The 11,297-nt window shown below is 29.6% G+C and overlaps 1 protein-coding gene across 3 annotated transcripts in view; it reads right to left on the bottom strand.

The window, feature by feature from the left end:
• Positions 1–1,570: 1,570 nt before the first annotated feature.
• The window catches only part of LOC129917197 (uncharacterized), a 139,270-nt gene continuing 129,543 nt past the window's right edge, over positions 1,571–11,297 (bottom strand). For all 3 annotated transcript variants that reach the window (XM_055997592.1, XM_055997594.1, XM_055997593.1), the window contains 3 exons: positions 6,913–7,010; positions 6,696–6,825; positions 1,571–2,515 (listed from right to left, as the gene is read on the bottom strand). In XM_055997592.1, coding sequence (XP_055853567.1) covers positions 2,391–2,515; positions 6,696–6,825; positions 6,913–7,010 — 353 coding nt within the window. In that variant the 3' untranslated portion in view covers positions 1,571–2,390. The remainder of the gene's footprint in view (positions 2,516–6,695; positions 6,826–6,912; positions 7,011–11,297) is intronic.

The raw sequence follows: 11,297 nt of genomic DNA, 5'->3' as shown, positions 1-11,297 counted from the left end.
AGTATTTAGACAACTTAATAGAAGTTGTTAAACAAGTCCGAATTTCTATAAGCAGTTAAATTCTGAAGCATGCTCAATACAAGCTGTATACAAAGTAGAACCTGCGAGATTTCAATTTATAGAAGCTGTTGTGCTAGTTTGGCGCCCATACCAGCTCTTCTATGCTCCAACATTAGGGGTTTTCATACAAGGGTGTAAACTCTGTGTAGACATGGTAAAATTCTAGATATGGTAAACGAGCTGTCAAACTCATACAATATTTTTTTTTTCTAATGCATTAACCTTGTATTTTAAAGTAACAGAACGAACCTGTGTTCCAAGAGGTAAGTAAGTATGCAATGCTTTTTGCATTAGAAAAGAAAAACAGTGTAACTTACAAGAAACCTCTTCAAAACAGCGGTCGAATTACAGCACACGATTACGATCATACGTTAGAGTTTTGATTATTTCTGTCTCTATTTAATTTTATTAGAAAACGATAGGGACACATAGCAACCATTCGTTAACGAACGTATGCCGTAATTCGACCCCAGGTCTCTTTTATAGTTAAATTTCGATATAAAATTAGTTAGAATTTAAAATAGTATCCAAAAATTTAAAACAATTAAGCAAAATGCTAAAGCTATTTAACTAATTTACCAAGCTAAAATCAGTTTGCTTCTTGACTTAGTAACTTACTGAAATGGCTTTAACATTTTACTAAACCGTTTAATTCTACTGAATGTATTTGAAAAAATACTTGTTTCCACATTGAGAAAACGGTGCCATGAAACAAGCCCTATTAACAATTTTGCTTCTATAATGCTTTACAGAAGCAACAATTGCATCTGTAAAGCTTTATAGAACCAAAATTGTTTTTCGGGAGACCAAGTGAAATAAGACCAACTTTTAAAAATTGGCCTAATTTCACTTTTCAATAGAAATAAAACCAATTTTCAACAGTCAGCTTTATTTCACTCCCACAAAAAGAGAAATACAGCCAACTCTGGGCTAAAAAGTTGGAATTAATATACTTGACCTTATTTATATGGCACCGTTTCGTTTGGAATTCGATCAGAAAATGTAAATAAGTGAAATGCAGAACACCTTATTTCACTTTTCTTAGCCAACATTTCCTCAGTATGAATTTGTTATTACATTCAACACTTCCATTGAAAGATCAAAAAGGCAGTGAAGCTCCAAGGAAAAAAGAACTTTTCTCCATAAAAAAAATTCGTCAAAAATTAAATGTTAGATATACCTATCCAATTGCATTTTGAACCTTTGTCAGGTTTATGTGGATAGATTTTTATAATTTCATATGAATTAAGAAAGTTACTAAAAGTTAAAGCAGCCATTTGCTAATTTTAACTCTATTAAAATGTTAAGAGATAGTAAAATGTTAAAATCATTTAAAATTAGAAAATTCTTCTTTTAAACTTAGTAACTTTACTAAAATGGCTTTAGCATTTTATTCAATCGTATAAAATTTTTAAGCGTTCTTATTTTTTAAAAGCGCTAAACTTCATCAACACTTTAAAGACCATATTCTTTGTAAGGATCGCGTTGTATATAAATAAATAAAACAAAATTACCTAAAATCTAATTTTTATTTCACAGTGATTTCATGTACATTCATTTTTGCTTATTGTTATATTTTTCATTAATTTCTCATGGCTTCAATAATAAATAAATTGCACTAAGTTAAAAACAAATCTTTTAAAACAAACTAAAATAATGATATACGTATATAATTTTTTAATTGTCATAAAAGTTATATAAAAACACGGGGTTATACATAAAGCCATTCATTTTCATTGTTTTATTTTATTTTACTTTTCATTTTCTGTTACCATTCCAAATAATAAACAAACAAATATTATTGCAAGGTAAACATTTATATAATATTTTATATATGTATTTATATTTATATGTATTCGAAAATGTTACTATAATGCCAATGGTATTAAATTTTATTTAAATATATTTTTTTATAGTATAATAATATTATATATACATAAATATGTATATACGTTACGATCACGAGTATTTATTTTTAATTTGTTTATAAAATCATTCTAATTTAATTTTGTTTTTGTGTAAATTATCTTAAATATATGTATGTATATATATTTTTTTTTAATTTATAATAATTTATTTATTAGGTAAATACTATTTCAAAATTGTTTATATTTTTTTTTTGATAAAATTATCGCATTTTTGGATATCTCCTTAGTCTATAATAATATTTCTGTTTGTTTTTTTGATACTCTGATACATTTTTATATTTTAATTTATTTTTTTTATGTATATTTTAGCCTTAAGAGTTTAAATTTAGATGTTAGTTGCTATTAATTTTTTATTTATTTGAGATTAAAGGATAGATAAAATGAATATTTTTTTGTTTTTGTTTAGTTCTTTGATTCTAAAGAATTATTTGGAAGTTTATCGAATGAACTACCAAGATTAGCTCGTGCTGCCGCCAATAGTTCAGGATGCTCAACCAAGGTATCAGATAATGCTTGTAGTAGAACATCTGCAAAAAATTTCAAATGAAATTAGGATTTATAAAATTTTTGAGTTATTTGAGTTATTATCTTGTATCTTTTATCTTGTTATTATTAGTAATCTTGTCGACAATCGAGGAAACCGGAAACCTTGATGGAAAAAAAAACAACCTTAAGATACTTTACCTTTACCTGCAGAGAGTTAAAAATATGTTCAAGTAATATTTTTGATACATTCAATTCAAGTTTAACAAATACCACACATGCATTTCATTTGCAATGTATCCTCACTGCATAAATGTTGCAATATTGCAGTTTCCAGTTTTTTTTTTTTTTTTTAAATTGAATTATATAATATAAAATCGAATTTAATGTCAGCACTTTTTACGCGGTGGTGAATTTTTTTTTTCAATTCTGTTAATTTCATTTTGTAGATTTTTTAAATTTAATCCTGTTGCATGTTCAAAAATATGATGAAACCAAATAAAATAATTATACATCCTCTTCATACATTTTGTGTTAATACCTTTTTTAATTTATTTATTTTTTTTTTTTAATAATGGATGGGAACCATTTGAGTAAACCAGATTATTTATGTGATTGAGAGAAAAACCTGTCAGTTAATACTAAAAAAAAAATAATATTATTTTAAATTAAATAATTTTGTCGTCCTTTAAGCGTAATACTCAGTTTGAATGGAATTGCACTGTGGTAGACAATAGACATTCTCTCAAAAAACTTATTTTATGGATCACAAAACATTGTATAACGCATTTCAATTTTTTATTTCACGTAGAATGTGATTATGAAAAATGGATTTGTTTTTTGTTGTATAACCTTACGAAATATCAATAATTTAATTGTCGTCAAAACTTACGTAAAAAACCAACCACAGTTCTTTTTTTTTTCATATTGCAAGGGTAAAAATAAAATGAAATAGATTTTGAATATATTATGTGTACTAGAGTGCATTTTTTAAAATGCTAAATTAAGATTTAGCACTCGCTATCCGCGTTTGAAGATTTCCCATACACGTAAGTTTGAAACAATTTTTTTTTTTAAATTTATACAGCTTAACTGAATTTTATGCTATTTCAATGAGTCAAAAAGCAAATTACTCAGAATTTGAACGTTCTATAAAAGTGTCATTAATGACTTTACTGTTACTTCCCCAAGTGAGACAGAATAGGTCACGAAAGCCATTTTTTTTTATTTCAGATATAATTAATTCTACAATAAAAATTGTATACCTAATACCTATAGAACATTTAATTTCCTACAAAAAAGTAAGAATTCTAAGTCAAATAAAAAATATTTGAGTAGCAATGCCCACACCAGTAAATTTACTCTATCTAAATTATAAATTTAAAAATGGTCACTCTGGTGTATGCGTACTATTTTTTTTTTTTTTTTGAGGTGAATACAAAATAATGCTTCTATAATAGCAAAAATAAAAACTGGGCTATCTTGGGCTAACCTTGGACAAACAAACCACTGGTTTAAGCTATCGATTTTTTCACGGAAAAAAAAATCATAATTTTTTCGGTTTCTGATATGAGAAAAGTTTTTTATTGTATCTTTTGAAAAATTGGTGAAAAAAGAAAAAAAAAGTTGGGCTGCACCGTTGGGCAAACGAACTACAGTGCAAAACCAACAATTTTTACACTTAATAAAAAAAATTAATTTTTGTGATTTTTGAGGTGAAAAGAAGTAATTCCGTTATAATTTGAGAACCAAGGGTGGGCTAACTAAATTGCAGTTAACAGCTAAAACTGATGTCAAATATCTATAGGAGGCAATTTCAAGAAAGCTCACTTCACTTTGTATCGTATAAGTCCACTGATGCCGAAACGGAATTGGCTCAGCCGAGGGACTAAGCCGATTTTTGCCAAGCAACTTAAAAAAAACATCATATACATTTTTTTTTGTTTTTATGTTTGTTACCTCATAAGTCATAACACTGAACTGAGTGAACCAATTTTGATAATTCTTTTTGTATTGTAAAGCTGGTGCCTGCAGTGTGGTCCTATTTTAATTTCGTCCAAATCTGGTTTTAGAATCTATAACAAAATCATAATACCCAGTTTCGATCCATTGAAGTGATTATTATTATTGCTAAAATTAAATCGTCTCGACAACAGTTTTTGTAACTTTTTTTTTAAAGTATCCAAAACACTCTTAAAAAGTCGTTTGAAAAAAATATCAGGTTCCGAGTTAATTTATCGTCCTATTAACTCAGACTGTGGCTCCACATATATTTATTGTAAGAAAAGCATCATACAACTTAGCCCCCAATTTTTTCACCCTCCACTCCATTATATTTAAAAAGTCCCTATTTAGGCCCAATTTATCGACTCTCCATAAATCTTAAATTTAAAAACAAAATTCGTTTAATTCAGTCTCTTTTCAGGATTTTTTTGAAGTTTCACATCATTAATTAATTGAGCATTAAATTTTAAAGCAATTTTAGTTAAAACGCCAAATTCGACCTTTTAAGAGGGATTTTTAGAGCAAATTAAGGTTTTAAACAGGATTTCTATTTATTCACTCTCAATTAGAGACAAATGTCATTTCTGTATTGTTTAATTTTATTAATTTATTTGAAAAACGTCAAATGAGCTAAAAAATTATTAAAACATATTAAAACAACAAAACAATTATGAATAAAGTCCAGACGCGAATTTTTTTGTAGGTACATACATATGTAAATGTATTTATTCCATAAATAAGTTATGCATATATAAAATGACTGCAACTCACCAGAAATTCTTTCATTGATATTTAGAGGGGAGAGACAACACTTCATTTTAGATTTTTAATAGACAGAAAATTCAAAGAAAATGCATTTCTTAGCTCAGAAAGGCACATATAGAACTAACTAGATCTCCTAGATTTATCTTCTCCACTTAAAAAAAAACACTACTAGTAAAATTATATACATAATCATCTCAAAACATTTGAGAACACTTTTGTATATCGCGACTCTCGTCTGTGGGATTTCGTCTTGCGTTTTCAGCTACAAAAAAATTACGTGCCTTAGTTTTTATGTTTTTTCATACCTATTGTTTATAATTAAAATCTTCAAATTCAATTTGATAAAATCGTTGCTTTTGAGGGTTTGAATAATTGAAAAAAAGTAAAAATTCCCTAGGATATTTTTAACAGAGTTTTAAATTGAACGTTTCCATTAAAAGTATTGGCTTTAACTAAAGAAGAGTGAATTTAATTAATTTTTAATGATGTTTACTTAAAGGCGTCAATAGTTTAAAATCGCTCTTAACTAAAACGATAAATTTTAAAATTTAATGGAAGCTCAATAAATTGGCCCTTAAAATTGAAGACAGCCAAATTACTAACAAATTTTAAACTTTTCTCTTTTAAACGACGACTTTTAAGTGAATGGAGTGCGAATAAATTACTAATGTGAATAGATTACAAAAATCTTTAATAAGATTTCATTGGCATTAGCCAGATGAGCACTTATACATATATCACCAAACGACATAAGATCCTGGCTCTTTAAATCAAATAAATCTCTTCCACACGTTTAAACCCATACTTAGCTTAAATTATCAAAAAAAAAAAAATAACCCACTTCATTCATAGCAATATTGTCAAGGTCTTGACTTTTTTTTCTAAAAATGAAAAACAAAAAAACAAAAAAACACATCAAAGATCAAAAGCATACCAAAAACGGTTACCCTTAAATATACCCATTTCCGGAAATTCCAAACTAAATCTCTAACATTCATCCTTCCATATATCTCATTTAATATTCAAAAAAGTAACCAACACATTATCCTTTATTGGGAAATCTGTTTTTCCCTAGAGGACACACAACACAAAACAAAAAGGAAGAAAAAATATGTATGCTTGTGCTACCACAATAATATCCTATATCCACCCTTGACCTCTGTTTATACATTTTGATCCTACATCTCACATGGTGGCTCATCATATCAAAATAAGGTTTCCTTTTTTTTCCTCGAATACCCCACCGCACAATTTCTGAAATAAAACAACATTCAGAAGTTGGATGTTTGCTCAAAATATTATCTAGAAAATTGTGGGGCTTCATCTTGTCTATTCCGTTTGTCGGTGGTAATAACTTATTTAGAAAAAAAAAACTTTTACGACTCGCCCCGAAAAATTCTAGAAAATTTGTTTCATTCTCCTCATTTTCAAATTATCAAAAATAAAACAACTCACCTAAGACTTTCTTCTGCAGTTCGGGAGATATCATTCCTTGTTTGCCTTCCTCTTCCAAGAAGTCAGTTAATCGCTGAAGTTCCTGTTGAGCTTGATCCGAACCATGGGATAGTGATTCTGAGAACATTACCTGGACAAAGTTATTTAAAAGAAAAAGAAAATATATATAATACACTCCTCCGTTAACATCGTGCGTCGGTCGTTTTGGTTTTATTACCTTGCCCAATTGATAAATTACTTCCTCCAAGGAGAATTCTGTGTAAAGGAATTTCGCTATCTTGGCACGACCAGCTGCTTCATCATGTTCGGAACGTTCTGTAGGAAAATATAAGAGAAATACAAAGTAACAAAATATTAAAGATTAAAAAGGATAAGAGGTTTTATGTTTCTGTTTGAGGATTTGGTTTCTTTCCAGATTGAATTTAATACGAAAATGTCACCAAGGTCATGAAACGAAGTTTTGCGAAACGTGTCTGGGTGATGTTTCGAGTAATTTTGTTTCGAATGTCATGCTTCATGCAGAATAAAGTCGTTATCATGTTTAGAGAGTCTTTTAAACCATATTTTGTTAACGATGGAGTCTTTATTAACTTGTGGATTCTGAGAATTGAGGTGCCCTAGTCTGCCAAAAACACCCCTGAATGTCATTAGAAATTATTCTTGAAAACTTCTTACTCCAGTTGGAAGGAAGACTAATAAGTTTTGTTGTCAAACTAAACTTGGATATCTTGGAAGAGAAACAGAAAAAGCACTACAAAGTCATCACGAGGAAGATATAATATTTAGGAAACTGCACTTAATAATCTTTTCTTTGTATATATCTCATCAAACTTATCCCATCACATATGACGGAGAGAAAGTTTTGAAAGATTTGTTTTTTAAGTCTCAAACAGATGTTTTATCTTATCGTACATTATTCTAGGAAATAATGATATAATATTGTTAAGTAACTTGTTATTTTCAATTATTTAATTATCTAGTTTTTTTTTGTTTGTCAAAATTAATTTCCTAAAGTATATCACAGAAAATGTATCCTTTTAACTTATCAGTATAATGCAATGGAACTCTTATAAAAGGTAAATGCAATGCAATTTAGCGTAAAGACGATAAAAGTGTGTTTTTTACTCTAAGGATGTTGTTACTGAAATCTGAAAAGTTTTTATAAAATTAAATAGAGTTGACTGTTATCCTTATCACGTTCAAAAATTTAATTGTTTGTACGTTTTATATTCATATATAAAAAGGATATCGATTTTTTTTTTTTGAATCCTTGAAGAGGTAGAGGTACATTGTTGTTTGTCGTCGCTTATGGCATTTTCTAACAAAGAAGGAAAAGTTTTCGTATAATCTACAGGTTAAGGAACGAATATTAAAATGGAAAACACAGGAGTTAAAAGTGTTTTCAATTAAAAAGTTTTTGTCATAGATGTACTTATTAATTTTGGAACTATGTAAAATGGTTTTGGAAATAATGCACAAAATGTAACAAGAAATTAAATTTAAAATTGGATTTTTGACCTGTGTTTGAAAATTGAAAATGATAATCCCTTAATAGGTGTTCACAGTAATATGTTTAAAAAAAATCTTGAAACCTGTGTGGCCTGTGGCAACCCTGTTTTAAAAGAAAAATTTTTACATGACTAGTTTTGTCATAGTTTGATCAATTAAAAAAAAAATTAAAATCCAAAACAAAAACCTTAATAGGTAAAATAAAATATAAAAAAAATTAGGTCTACAAATATGGCAACCCTTTGCAAATAAAAAAAAAAACACAGCAAAAAGCCTTTTTTTGAACAAATAATAAGGTATAATTTAGTACCTATACACTAAATGGGAAAAATTCGTACGTGATTTGACAGATTTTGGGCCTAAAAGGCTAAAATAAACACATTCCTTTAGCTTAGGCCTTATTGCGAGTGTCGTTCAACTTTGGATGGGATAAAAGTCGATCGAATCTATAAATATCTGTTTTGGTATTGTGTATCTCTTTCGACGAAAATATTATTTAAAATTGTAAACGAAAAAGATCGAACGATAAAACGAAAAATTTCGTTCACAACAGAATTTTACAAGATCAAAATTCATTTTCGATGAACAATTTTCGACAAAAGTCGTTTATCGACTTACAAACGACACTCGCAATAAAGCCTTTAAACTCTTTTCTATCTAAAAAAAAAAGTCGCAAACATAATCAAATTAAAAGTTAATCATAGACCTTAGATGAGACCCTCTTCTAATTTTGAAATTTTGGGGTCATCTCCAAAACACGAACAAGAACTCGGAAACACTGCTCAAATGGGAAAAACAGTTTTCAGTATTTGAGTGGGGTTGTTGATTACTTGTTCGTATATTCACAAGCGAAATTTTCAGGATAGAAGAGGGTCTCACCCTAAATCTGATGTACCTTTGTTTTAGCCTTTAATTCTATCAATACATTTTGGCTGTAAAATAATAGTCCAATAAATGAAGCTAAAAAAAAGGGGGTTACCCTACAAAAGGTCCGGTAGTTCTAAATTTTTGATATGTTGTTAGGTATGGTTAGTAGATAGAAAAACCAAATTTCCACAACCACGCCCCCTCCGCCCCCTTCAGCATCACTGAAAAACCATAGAAATCTGGCACTTTTTTCACTTTTATGCCCATAACTTTCTTCTGGTGCATTTTATTGAAAAAAAGTTGTTGGTAGACTTGTAGAAAACATAATTTTCTACAAAAATGATCTTGGTAGTATTTTTATACAACCAAAAACAACGAAGTTATGAAGCTTCCAAAAACATGTTAAATTTCGGATTTTGCAATAATTTCAGTTTCTTGTCACTTAACAGTGCTATAACTCTTTAACAATTGACTTTTACGCAAAAGTCTTCATAATCAATCTTATAGACAATTTAATTACCTAAAATAAAATGTAAACCACTTTGATTTTGTGAATCAAATAACCGAGTTAGGGCTAAAATAGTAAAAAAGTATTTTTGATAGTTTTCGAAAAATTTTTAACTATCCATTAAATGAAGGATTTCTATCCCACAAAAAGTCGGGTGGTTCTTATTCTATTTTTAATCAGGGTTTAATGTTAGATTGAAAAAAAATTCATAGCCTTCATAGCCACGCCCCCTCCGCCCCCTTAACCATAGTCCAAAAACCAATTCTGCATTTTTTCAGTTTTATGAAGTTTCATACATGAGTTGATGAGTTGACAAGTACGATCGAAGGAGGTTCAGCCTTATTGCTATATACAAAAGGGTGCTCCATAGGAACAAAAAATTGGGGACGCCCCCTAGAATGGTTCCAAATCATTAAAAATAAGTCCTAATTTTTTCAAATTTGTATTTCTAACCCTTCCTGACCATATTTAATTAAGAAGTTTATATCAAAAATCCGCCATTTACCCAACACTGGACACAGAATATCGCCCCTGCTTTTGTAACTTCTTATCAAATAAGGACCACCCTAATATACAACTATCAATCGATAGTTGATACAAATTTAATTTTAATATCTTATTACTTAATTAAAAAAAGTTTTTAAAGCAGATAATGGTCCTAGTCGTTATACAGAAATCTAATTACAAAATTCCAGTTGACCAGTTTTCCTATAATTTGGTTTAAAAATCCCAAATTTCAGTATTTATCAAAAATCGATTGACAGTTGTAAATCACAATACGGGTGATTATAAAATTGATAATAGCACAGTCAAATCCTGTTTTCCTAAGAAGTATGGAGAAGGTTGAGTGTATTCAAAGCAGCACAGTTTTGGAAGTCATTCGGTCTAATACAGATGAGTACCCATCCTCTATTTTTTGAAACTGTAATACTGAAGAATAAGAGTGGCCCTTTGGATAAATGGAAAAGGAAATGTTTGGCCTTATCCCATGCTTTTATAGCTGCTGCTCGTCCCCGATCCTTCCTTTTCCCCCTTCCTAAGCTTCTCATTGATATGATTAAATCCCTTGGCTTTTCATCAAGTCACCACGAGGCGCAGCTACTTGAAGTTTCTACTATCATGCAACCACAACCACCCCTGATTCAACTCGAACGTACGGATGCTTTCTTCCAGTTGCGCCAGAATTAGTATCTAAAGCAGGTACCATAGAGCTTCAAAGATTTTTGAGGAAGACATCGACTTATTATACCTAGGGCCGATAACATGTACCTTCGAAAACCTGGGAGGAACAATTTATCTGATGAATTCTCATTTTTCACATTCAAATCTATGGAGAACGTCTTACTCATTCATGCCATAAGTGAATGTGACACCACCTCAAACATCTTTGTTTTCGGAAAAAAACAAATTTTGCAAAATGTTTCAAAAACCACTCTGCACTTGAAGCTGCAGAGAAGTTAAGGGCCCAAATGCCAGAGTTCAGAAAGTATCGGAGGCGGAAGAACATATCTTGTTTATATTATATGGAGAGGACAGTGGTCAATCTCTAAGCTCTCTTCAAAATTTCAAATTTATGAGTAGTTCAACAAAACTTAATTTGTGCAAACTACCGCCTACAACAGATGCAGCACACTCTCATTTCTTCCGGACTTATCACCAGATCATGGCGTGGATGGGTATTGAGAAAAATCTTCTGGAATGGGGCTGGACGAGAGGAT

The sequence above is a fragment of the Episyrphus balteatus genome, chromosome 3 (genome assembly GCF_945859705.1).
Source record: "Episyrphus balteatus chromosome 3, idEpiBalt1.1, whole genome shotgun sequence".
Classification (NCBI taxonomy): Eukaryota; Metazoa; Arthropoda; class Insecta; order Diptera; family Syrphidae; genus Episyrphus; species Episyrphus balteatus.
Note: the sequence above shows the minus strand (reverse complement) of the source record. Positions and strands in the feature narration are given on the sequence as shown.